This window comes from Pseudochaenichthys georgianus, chromosome 24 (assembly GCF_902827115.2).
Source record: "Pseudochaenichthys georgianus chromosome 24, fPseGeo1.2, whole genome shotgun sequence".
Classification (NCBI taxonomy): Eukaryota; Metazoa; Chordata; class Actinopteri; order Perciformes; family Channichthyidae; genus Pseudochaenichthys; species Pseudochaenichthys georgianus.
Genome location: NC_047526.1, coordinates 21,788,829 through 21,801,666, shown reverse-complemented (window position 1 = coordinate 21,801,666; position 12,838 = coordinate 21,788,829). Strand labels below are relative to the sequence as shown.

At 42.4% G+C, this 12,838-nt stretch overlaps 1 protein-coding gene across 1 annotated transcript in view; it reads right to left on the bottom strand.

Moving 5' to 3' along the window:
- mettl24 (methyltransferase like 24) overlaps positions 1–1,418 on the bottom strand; it is a 31,429-nt gene extending 30,011 nt beyond the window's left edge. Inside the window, exon 1 of the mRNA XM_034075974.2 lies at positions 821–1,418. Coding sequence (XP_033931865.1) covers positions 821–1,135 — 315 coding nt within the window. The 5' untranslated portion in view covers positions 1,136–1,418. The remainder of the gene's footprint in view (positions 1–820) is intronic.
- Positions 1,419–12,838: the final 11,420 nt, after the last annotated feature.

Genomic DNA, 12,838 nt, shown 5'->3' with positions numbered 1-12,838 from the left:
GTGATTTGAAAACATAATTCAACACCCAGTGCTGTTGCCCCCCAGTCTCTAGTCAAGACATTAAAGATTTAAAGACAAAAGTGAGTACAAGCTTTTTGTGCCTCAGAGTTACACAAAGAAGAACTTCAGTAGAGAGGAAGAACTGGTATAGAAGAGGGACGGAAGATCAAGGAAAGACAGAATAGGGTGGATGGGCGTACATGGGAAAAAGGAAGTGAAAGAGAACAAAAGGAAGATGGATGGATCGAAGGATCAAATGACAAAAAAAGAGGTTAGAGTAAATATTTCCGATGACCCAAAAAAGGCATAAAGAGACACAAAAAGAGGGAGGTGGCAGTTCTGTTAAGCCGGTACTTTAACACACCCTTCAGAGGTCAAAGGTCAAGCCCCTGTAGTGTGTATGTGGATAGGTGTGTTAGCGCCTGGCGCCTGAATGGCTCTTTGTTAGATTTGCAACTGATACAAAAAAGCCAGACGGGACTGTTTGCTGGTTTGATTTGTGGTTTAAGAAACCCTTATACCTGTTAAAATGGTATGCATCCATCGAAAAAGTAAATTGCACCGCCAGAAACCCCCGGTAAGAAAACTCTTTTTCAACTTCAAAGCATCTCAGAGGCGCCCATTGAACATGCATCGATTGTGCTGCCTGTTCCTACTTCATCACCCTCCTGGGATTACTGAGCTTTAAGCCAGTGACTCACAGAGATGGAGCGAAAGCCCCTTATTGAGCCGCTCTACGCTGATTTAGGATCAGATAACCTTACAAGAATCTTAATCGCAGCAATTAAGGACTCAGAAGTCGAGGGGTTATTAAACATACCTTTCTGTGGGAGCGTAGGGGTGGGCAGCATGCAGGTGAGGGCTCCTCTTTGTCTTCCTCTTTCTTAGTCTGGCTGTCCTTTTTTAGTGTCCGGACATAAGAGATTCTCCTTTTAATGCTCCTTTCCTGCTCCTCTGCCTCTGCTTTGGTTCTGCTTTGTTGGCCCCAGTTCTGACTATCCTGGGTGGGACGTCCCAGGGGAGCAGGTGTTCCCCGCCAACCGGTCTCCAGGTAAACATGAACACACACACACAAGCCAGTGAGCAGAACACCCACACGCAGCAGCAGTCCCCAGGTGAGTCTCTCTCTCCCCATGTCCCTCTACTCTGTTGTCCTTTCTCTCCCCTCAGTCCATTTCTTCTACTTCAAGTTTAGTTTTTCTCTTTGCTGTTTCTATCCCATTCTTCCTGTGATTCTTCTTAAAGAGTTATTTTCTCCTCTCGTCCAGCTTCCCTTCAGGTCCAAAGTCCTGACACAGAGCAGCAAGTTAATGAAATACAAACATGTCAACGAAACCTCTGCGCATGAGTTATCCCACATGTGTGAGCCTGCATCTTAACCTGAATTTGAGCATGCTAAAGTTCTGTCATGAGGCTCTGCAAACAGATTCAAAAGTACAATGTGTGCCGCCCTCTTTAAAAACTTTAGGAACTCCCTCTCACACTCTCAAGTCCCCCTTTTCCCAAACACACACACGCCCCTTTAATTTTGCTTCTGTCAGGCTCATATCACACACACACCCCTCTGTTGCTCTGCCCCCTCACGTCCCCGTCCCCCCCAGACTCTCGGGTTACTGTGCAACTCTAGATATGGGCAGGGCCCTCTCAGCAGCTGCGAACAAGTTGGTGCTCTCTCCAATCACAACAGCTTTGCCTGGATTTGTATGCTTTTGTTTTGGCCATGAAAATGGATTATGGAAAAAGACATCTGATGTGTTAAGCTTCTCAGTTATTTTCCCTATTCTATTTCCAAAGACATGTTATTACAAGGATCATTTTCTAACCATGTTCCACTTTAAGCTGGTGGCAGTTTCTTATTCACCATACTAAAGAAAATGCAATCTTTATATAGTGCGTAGTGCCAAACTGACATTTTGTGTGTAGTGCCAAACTGACATTTTGTGTTACTGGCAAACTCTGGCAACTTTCTGAAACTTCTGAGTTTAGTTTTCTTTGGCATTGATTTTTTTTTTTAAAAGAATTTGCAAGTCAACGCCGGTCTCAGTATCTTCTTAAGTTATTTAATTAACTTTTTCATAGATTTCTCTCCAAAACCCCCCTAATCTGCCATTATTTTTAAAGCAATTGATAATCAGAGCTCCTTCTTGGGGGTTGTATATTACATCTGTTATTGATATCTTCGACTAAAAAAGGACTCATAATTTATCATGCCAACTAAAGCGGATTATTTTTGGCTCACAATATTTTGATTGGAGGCAAATTGGGATTTTGCTGTCTTCAGAGAGCTTAAACTAAGAAATTAAATGCAGGATATTGATAAGGCTGCTTTTTTTTCCTGATGTTTAGAATCAATTATAAACTTTTCGTTTGGATAATGGCTTATAATTAGCTCTCTACTGCCCTCTTTGGAGTATAAATAATACTTTCACTGCCTCTATTAGTAGAGCATATGCATTAGATGTTAATGAAAGATTCCAACTCAATTTCGTATGATCTTGATTTACTTTCTGACAATTTTTTCAACAATTTACTTACTAAAGGCTATAAAAATACATGTAAACGACATATATTTGTAGTAACATTTGATTGGAGATAGTCATATCGACAGTGAAATAAGGTTTATTTCAGGGACAGTGGCACAATTAGGCTCTGCTTGTATTCATGCAAGTTACATATAACATGTTTAAAATACACAACGTTTAAAGACACTAGAAGAATAAAGTGATACATTTATTTTAAAACCAGTTTTGTTTAATCTGCTCAAAATCTCTTTACATCCCTTTAGCAATCAATGAAATCAATACTCTCACAAAAAGAGAAATAAATACCTGTCAAATATTTTCTTGAAATTATTGTTGGCCTGCATCTACCTTACTCACTTGACAGCTGCATCAACCTACACTATAGGGGTGTCCTGATTTACATTTTCAATCTATTGAAATAAGCTTTCAATTACAGTCATTGGAACATAAAAGGTAACATTTTCCTTGTGGTTAATATACCCTATGCTGAAACTCAAATTAATGACAAAAGAATCCATCAAGTGTAGTTCACAAAACTCAGACTTGCAACAATCCAGATCTCTACTGCCACCCTGTGGTTACACATGAACCCTCTTCACCTCCATATGGAACTGATTACAACCTGATGTGAGTCTGTGAATGCCTGAAGTGATTTGGTCAGATGTTAATTTAGCTGGTTGCTGAAAGCAATGAGAGTATAAGAAAAGAATGCAGCCTGATAAACTGACTGAAAATTCATGCAGAAATGGTTACTTTAAGCACAACCATATCTGGGCTCTCGGTTTTTACACATGTACAACACAGTGGGTGGCAATGTTTGACTGAATGTGAGGACGGATTATGTCATGTGGCAACTCACAATAAAAAATCTATTGTATTCTAAAAAACGTTTGACACACATGTATCGCACATGTATCATGCAAATGGGGAAAACATGTGTTTCCCGATTGATCATAGGAGCCTCTCTCAGTGTTGTAGTCAAGTCACCAATTCACGAGTCCAAGTCACCCTCGCCTCGAGTCACCACCCTTCGAGTCCGAGTCCAAGTCCGAGTCACCAAGGGGGAGTCGTAGTCGAGTCCGAGTCCAAGTCCGAGTCACCCAAGGAGTGTCCGAGTCGAGTCCGAGTCATCATTACCTGTGTTCGAGTCCGAGTCCAAGTCCGAGTCACCCAAGGAGTGTCCGAGTCGAGTCCGAGTCATCATTACCTGTGTTCGAGTCCGAGTCCAAGTCCGAGTCACCTAAGAAGAGTCCGAGTCAAGTCTTCATGTGTTAATCTTCGTGGATATATGTTTTGAAATGTAGCTGCTCCTCTACATTGCTTTTATCCTGTCATGTTATACTAATCTGTCTATTGAACTGCTGTGAAGCGAGTTTGGCTAATAGGTGCTATACAAATATAAAGCTTATTACTAATATTAATATTATTATTATTAGATATAAATAAACTATATTTAAAATGAGTTACCTTTTAGAGAAGTGATTATATGTGTATGTATGCCAATATTTTCCTATGGTAAGGTTTTCGTTTTGCACTTTTATTTTGATAGTAATAAGATCGGGACTCTTATTTTGAAGGAACTTTTGCTGGTTAAATCAATTTACTGATAAAGATTTAGCCCCAGAAAGCACATGGCTACTTAGCATGCAAAATGACATCATTCTGCATGTTAAGTAGCCATGTGCTTTCGTGTTGCTGAATCTTTATTTATTGATTAGATCACGTTACTCTGATGATAGTGTTCAAGACAGCCTATATGTCTGAACTCGATCCTTAGAGTGATGTGTTACGGAGCCTTCTCTTCAATATTGTTTCCACATAACGAGCATTTTGCGCTGCTCTTTTCCAATGTGGAAGCAGAATGTGTGAAAGCATACAGCACGATGCGGGGTGTGTCTCTAGACATCTTTAGACTGGAATAGCGGGGCCCAGTATGTGAACTCGCCTCGCAGGTGCACACGCCAGGATAGGACATCAGACTCCAGAGAAAATTAGCTCGAGTCCGAGTCCAAGTCGGAGCGTCAATGTACGAGTCGAGTCCGAGTCATCGTGGGGGGGGGGATTCACGAGTCCGAGTCCAAGTCAGCGTATGCGATAATTCACGAGTCCGAGTCATCCTGCGCGAGAATTCACGAGTCCAAGTCCGATTCGCGTCAATCAGTGCGCGAGTCCGAGTCGAATCACGAGTCCCGAAAATCGGCACTCGAGTCCGAGTCCAGGACTCGAGTACTCCATCTCTAGACAGTCACACATATTGAAATAATTTGTCACATGGAACGCTATCTGCAAACTTGTTTCCTCTCTTCTCATGTCTCTACCAAAATAAGGTGGAGCAAAGACCATGTTAACTTGATCAATTGGCTTCTTCTTCTTATTGAGATGTGTCAACCAAGCTTTGGCTCACACAATTTGTGTGCACATATGTGAGTATCAGCTATAAAAAGCGTGCAAGGTTACAGATCGGCACATTCCTTGTTAGGTTTAGAAATGTAAGATAAAGAGTGAAGGCTACATGCAAGTGGGAGTTCCCTTACGCTATCACGTAAACAAACAGCAGGGCCTCTGATATAAGACTGTGTGTTATTGGCAGGGTTCACAACACACAGGATTAAACTAGACTGATAAAGGTAAGTCTGCTCAGTAAAATACATTTTAAAAACACTGTAACATAGATAGAGTCGTTGCTCAGTGGGAAGCAGCCGGTTGAGACAGGAGCAGGTGATCGCTAGGGTGTTTGCTTTCAGTTGAGGCCCAAAATACTGCATACACACACTCATAGTACATATTCCTTCACCCATACACCCATACCCACTGGCAGAGGAGGTGGCACTGGTCTCCTGCTGCTCTCCCAAATGGAACTTTTCCCTCTACCAACTACCAAACTTCTCTCCTTCCTCCTTTGAATTCCATGCCGTTACTGTAACCCATCCTATACAATTAACCATTGTTGTTAATGGTTCTACCGTCCACCAGGCACCTTGGTGGACTTCTTGGAGGAATTAGATAATCTCCTCTCACACATCCCTGAAACTGGCCCTCCCACTGTATTTCTCGGAGAATTCAACCTCCAGACAGAGAAGATATCTGAATTAATATTTATTTTAACCGCCTTTGCTTTATCACTGTCTCCATGCACCAACTCATAACGCTGGCAATGTCCTTGATCTCATATTCTCAAGGATCTGCTCTACTTCTAACCTTTCTGTAAACCCGCTTCACACCTCGGATCGCTTTTTCATTTAATTCTCTCTACCCCTTTCCAAACATAACAAACTAATCTCTTCTAATTCTGCACCTGTCCGCCGTAACCTACGTTCACTCTCCCCCTCTACCTTTGCCTCATCGGTGCTCTCAGCCCTCCCTTCATCTGACTCGTTCCAACTTCTGCCTCCAAACTCTGCTGCAGAAACTCTCCTCTCTCCTCTCTCATCCTCTCTGGACTCTCTCTGTCCTCTCACATCTCGGCAGGCTCGTCAGTCCCCTCCTGCTCCCTAGCTAAATGAGGCACTGCGTGCTAATAGCCATCCTTCGGGCAGCTGAGCGGATATGGTGGAAATCCAAACACCCTGACGACCTCCTAACCTATCAATCTCTCCTCTCCTCTTTCTCTTCTTCGATCTCTCAGGCAAAGCACTGTCTTTCAAGATAAGATCCAATCTTCCTATTCCAATCCCAAAAAACTATTTTCTATCTTCTCCACCCTCCTTGACCCCCCAAAGCCCCTTCCCCCTCCTCCCTTCTTCCAGGCGACTTTGTTAACTACTTTGAAAAAAAGGTTGATGATATTCGCTCTTCATTTTCCGACTCACCATTAGTCACCACTGGGTCACCAGTCCCACCGTTCACCCACACACTAACCTCTTTTCCCCCTCTCTCCAAGTGCCCTCTGCCCGCCCTACCACCAGGGCCGCCTTAAGGCACGGGCTGACCTGGGCTGAAGCCCAGGGGCCTACGGAGTTCGGGGGCCTATCATGAGCCAATCAAATTTTTTTTTTTTATTTCAGGTGTTTTATTTTAATTTAAAAATAAACAAAGTCTTAGCTTTCAGAATATGAAACTTTTATTTCCAAAATCACACGATAAATACATTTTTGAAGCTAAAGGGAAGAAGACAGCTCTCCCTCGCAACTCTGCTGTTCCACAGCGCGGCTCCCCCTCCCTCCGCTGAAATTATGAATGTAAGGCGTATACTAATCATAGATAACAGGGCAGGGTCCGTTACAGTTTGTTTTCATCTGATTTCAAATAAACAAAGTCTTGGCTTTCAGAATATTAAACTTGTTTCGGCAAATTCAGATGATAAATACAACTTTGAAGCTTGTGACGGCATAATTACAAGCAGAGAACGGAGTAACTTGACGTCACAGCAGGCATAACAACAGCCGGTGTTTCTCGTGAGTGTTTTCCCCGGAAAACAAACACAATACACACACACACACACACACTCGCGAGCTTCCCCTAAACCAGTAATCCAAACGAAAATATCTTCCCTCCGTAGTATTTTGATAATTTGCTCCGCTAATCAATCAGATCGATGGATTCCAGAGATTTTTCTCAAAAATGATGACTCATAGTGGGCACCACTTAACAGCCAATCAGAATGAGAATATCTTTCACATGTGACTTATTCAAATTGCGAGTGATTAAGTGACAGATGAAGGTTGTTTAGGAGACAATTTCGGAGAAGAAAAAGTTTGAGAGTGGCGCTCGGAAAAGGAAACACTGCTAAAGAGGTAAGGCAATGCTGTACTATTCATTGATTCCCAGTAGCCTGCAGGTTTAAATGTGTTGTGCATAGTTTTACATAACTAGGTTTGTGTTAATCCACCGGAGATAATGATCATTCTCATCTACTGATACCTGGCATTGAGGCCATATGTTGATGTTCATGGTGCTCAATGTGTGTGTGTGTGTGTGTGTGTGTGTGTGTGTGTGTGTGTGTGTGTGTGTGTGTGTGTGTGTGTGTGTGTGATCATAGAGCCTGCCGAGGCTATAAATGACTTTGATTTGTTGTTTAAATAGGGGGCCTACAAAAATCAGCCCCAGGGCCTGATGGCAGGTTAAGGCGGGCTTGCCTACCACCTGTCCTCTGGACCCTATCCCCTCACACCTCCTTCAGACTATCACTCCTGATATTCTACCGTTTCTCACCCATTTAATCAACACTTCTCTAACTTCTGGTCACTTTCCAAACAGTCTCAAGGAGGCAAGAGTAAACCCTCTCCTAAAGAAACCCACTCTCAACCCGTCCGATGTTATAAACTACAGGCCTGTCTCTCTCCTCCTGTTCGTCTAAAATACTTGAACGCGTCTTTAAACAACTCTCCTGTTATCTCCATCAGAACAACCTTCTTGACCCGCACCAGTCTGGTTTCAAGGCAGGTCACTCCACAGAAATTGCTTTCCTTGCTGTCTTTGAGGAACTGCACACTGCTAAAGCAGCCTCCCTCTCCTTTGTCATCATCCTTCTGGACCTGTCTGCTGCATTCAACACGATGAACCATCAGATCCTCCTTCACACAGGCTCTGCACTTTCCCTCCTCACATCCTACCTCAAAGACCGCACCTACAGGGTAACTTGGAGAGGATCCGAGTCCGACGCTTGTCAATTATCTATAGGGGTCCCTCAGGGCTTTGTCCTCGGTCCCCTCCTCTTTTCTCTGTACACAAACTCGCTCGGATCTGTCCGCATGGTTTCTCATACCATTGCTACGCTGACGACACTCAATTAATTCTGTCCTTTCCCCGCTCAGAGACCCAGGTCGTCGCACACATCTCTGCTTGTCTAGCAGACATCTCTCAGTGGATGTCTGCTCACCACCTCAAGCTCAACCTTGACAAGACTGAACTGCTTTTTCTTCCGGGAAAAGATTGTCCCACTCTTGACCTAACAATCAACATCGGCCCCTCTGTTGTTTCCCCGACTCAGACTGCAAGGACTCTGGGTGTGACCCTAGATAACAAACGGTCCTTCACTGCAAACATCGCTGCAACATCCCGCTGCTGCAGATACACGCTTTACAACATCAGGAGGATACATCCCCTCCTGACCCAGAAAGCGACGCATCTTCTGGTCCAGGCTCTCGTCACCTCACGCCTACACTACTGCAACTCCCTCCTGGCTGGTCTACCTGCATGTGGCATCCGACCTCTGCAGCTCATCCAGAATGCAGCAGCTCGTCTGGTCTTCAACCTTCCTAAATGTTCCCATACCACGCCGCTCCTCCGCTCCCTTCACTGGCTTCCAGTAACTGCTAGAATCCACTTCAAGACAATGGTACTTGCGTACCATGCTGCGAATGGATCTGGCCTTTCATACATCCAGGACATGGTTAAACCATACACCCCAGCACGTGCACTCCGCTCTGCATCAGCCAAACGGCTCTCTGCAACCTCACTGCGAGGGGGACCCAAGTTCCCATCAGCAAAAACACGTCGGTTTGCTATCCTGGCTCTAAAAGGGTGGAATGAGCTCCCCATTGACATCAGGACAGCAGAAAGCCTACACATCTTCCGGGGCAGACTGAAAACTCATCTCTTTTGACTCCACTTCGAGCAATACAATGAAAAAAAGCAACAAAAAAAAGCACTTATATACTAACTAAGCACTTACAAAGGACTGGCTTATCTAAAGCCTGTTGAGTAGCACTTCAAATGGTTTGGCTCTATGAAACCTAATGTACCTAATGATTCTGTTTTCTTGAAGTTTGTTTCTTCTTGGTCAAATGCACTTATTGTAAGTCGCTTTGGATAAAAGTGTCAGCTAAAGGAAATGTAATGTAACAAAAACACAATAGCACAAACTTAATTTTCTATCATTGTAATCCAATCAGAAACAAGAACAATCCCAAACTGTAATATCCTAGACTCAAACTTAGTCACTCATAGATGCAGTAATTGTAGACTGAATAAAACTATGTATATCTGAGGTCAAAAATAATCTTTTTTCCACACCTTCTATAAACAGTGGAGCAGAATAGGACATGTACAAAATCAAAAATGCACCCCTCAATAACTATAAGCACCTCTTATCCTCAGTGACCCTATGTTGGTCATTTATTTCCCATGATTACAAGAAAAAGCTTATTATGATATAAAAGTATATTAAACATAGATTTAAAGGTTGTAGTCTCTATCACCACTGCCTAGCATGAATGTGTAAGATGACAGCTCCACTCTGTGATTTATGGCAACAGCATCTGTTTGTGCCATAAATAAATCTCCTTTATTTACTTTAAACCAAATACATTTTCTGTAACATTCAATCTTTAGCATACTAAATTAAATACGTCTTGGAGTCCAGAAATGGTTAGTACTCGTAAGAGTCTAATGCAGTGTGTTAAATGATTTAGTTGATATTTAAACGTTACTCCTGAAACACTGGTTATTAAAAAGCAGAGTCTTTTATTTCAATGCTGCACAGTATTTGCAATGTGTCAGTCTGCAAGAATTACCTATTTTACTTATACCTCCACTGTTTGATTATCAGATGACATGGAGCAGATGGCCAGTTAGTGCGATAGCAAAGCAAACACTGTCAGAGTCTGTAGTCCTGCTGAATCCAGACAAGACTAGGAGCAGAAAGTCAATATGGTCACAACTACGGCTCAAATAAATCATTAATCAAACGCTTCAAAAGCAACACTTGCAGACACAGAGATAAAGAGAGGTTGGCTTGGAAATCATAGGGGTTTTGTTTCATGAATTAGCCTTTAGTGTTGAGGATTTTTCCAAAAAGTTGTACATGTAAGAGTAAGGGAGCTTTGATGTCATAACAAACGTGGTGAAAAAAGTGGGACTAACCTGCATCTTTCATCAAAACTGAACACAAATGCAGACACACTGACACACACAAACATGTGAGGCCTGTAAACTGTACTGTATTCTGTAGCATTTTAGAGTCTAAAAAGGCCTGATTTACCCTTAAGGACTCATGTGCAGTCACAGGCTATTCATAAAGGCACACAGACACTTTAATTGATTTGTGATAAATGCCAAATATTTCAAGAATCTCAACAATTTTGAATCGTGTTTTTCCTTGTATTCAGGGTTCATACACTTTTTCACCAATGATTTTCAATGATTTTTCCAAGACCTTTACCTAATTTTCCATGACCAAAAAAAAATTACCACTGAAAATGGTTTATTTGAACATGGAACAGGAAAATAAGGTCTGCATATGAAACATGTAGTGCCTATCTAAAACAAATCAAATAGTAGGCTTACTTGCTTCTACACGCTGAAGCAACTGCAGTCAGGGAGGAAAACTCATCAGGTATGAAAAAGGTGACAAGGATCCGAGCCCCCCGACCCCACGGAATATCAGCTTTAAAATGAGGAACAGAGGATTTTAGCAGTCAGAACAACTAAAGCAGCAGGTAATAATAACAGAAACGCCAAAGAGTCACATCTAATAGAAATATATAAAAGCATTTATTTTAATTGTGTAGCAGTCAGTTTATAATTCTGGCTGTTGAGCATTTTGAAAATGTATTTTCATGCCTCTGTGCAAGGCTTAGTCTTTCTATCTTTATAGCCACTGGTGTAAAGTAACTAAGTTCATAAACTCAGTACTATACGTGGGTACAATTTTGAGATACTTGTACTTTATTTAAGTATTTCAATGTTTTGTTACTGTGTACTTCTACTCCTCTACAGTTCAGAGGTACATGGTGTACTTCTACTCCTCTAGAGTTCAGAGGTACATGGTGTACTTCTACTCCTCTACAGTTCAGAGGTACATGGTGTACTTTTCCTCCACTACATGTATTTAATCCCTTTAGTTACTTTACAGATGTGGATGAATGATGTGAAATCTAATCAAGTGTTAAATCAGACTTTAGTTCCACCTGGAGTAAATTCACAAGCTACCCTGCAGTATACAAAGTCCTTCAAACTAGCTGCACGTTTACCAGCTTTGAGAACACTTTCATGATCAATCATTATAAAACATATATTATTCTGAAATGGACGAATCTGCTCAATCACTACTTTTACTGTCGCTACTTTCACTATATTTTGATGAGAATACTTTCTACTTTTACTTGAGGAACATTTTAAATGCAGGACTTTTACTGTGATAGAGTATTCCTACACTCTGGTACTTCTACTTTTACTCAAGTACAAGATCTGAGTACTTCTACTTTTACTCAAGTACAATACCTGAGTACTTCTACTTTTACTCAAGTACAAGATCTGAGTACTTCTACTTTTACTCAAGCACAATATCTATATTTATACCACCTCTGTTTATAGCCTATGAAAAAAACTATTAGAAAACGAAGGCTAAGGCCCGTCCACACAGCGGCGTGCGTTGACGCTTCCCCATTCACTTTGAATGGGGTGACGTCACTTTTAGCCGAAATGCATCGTGGGAAGCGACGTGGAGCGTAGCTGGCGTAGCTCGCTGCAAAAGTTGAGCAATGTTCAACTTTTGACGCCTCGGCGAGGCGTCAGTCAATCGAATCATATGCCAGTACAAGCTCTAGCCAATCAAACCGCTGCTTGTGTGTCAGGGGCGGGAGATTCATGTGATTGGTTGTTGGTCGAGTTTCAGACACGCCCGCCGGCAAGCGTCAGCGCACGCCGCTGTGTGGACGGGCCGTAAAGCTAACGTTAGCAGATAGTGACAATGTATGCTAGCTAGCTAAAACTTTTCAGTGCACATCACGCTCTGCCGCTCTGCTCTGAACACCCGAACGGCCTGTTCTAACAGCTGTTCACCAGCGGCTGTGCCACAGTGACTACTCCGCACAGTTAACGAACGCACCGTAGATAATGTAGCTGACCCTCATCCCGTAAAGTAAGTATACAATAAGTAAATAAGTAAAGCGAACGCACCCGCAAGGACACCTGGCCTCCTATTGGTTGAGGGATTTTGACAGGATTGTTGCACAAAAGTTTCGAGCGCGCTCAGAATAATTCTGAGAGCAGGAAAAGTTTCGAGGGCGCACAGAATAATTCTGAGCAGCAATATATCTGAGTGCAAGCGTACAGTTTGAGCACAAGCAGAGCAAATCTAAGTGCAAGCAGGCACTATTTGAGTGCGAGGGCACTATTTGAGTGCGAGGACAGAGTTTGAGGGAAATAAATACATAAAGTATGCTTTCAAATTTAAATACCACGCTCTTGAATAAAGATAGGGAATAACCCCCATAATCCCGGAGCAGCAGAGTTCAGCCGACAGGCAGGAAGACTCGAGCACACAGCTCGCGCTTCATATATTAAAAAATAACACCATGCGCGTCATGATGGCTCGCGACCGCAGATTATTTCGGCGATTAGATCAAATGTAAATTAAATTTGACGCAACTTCA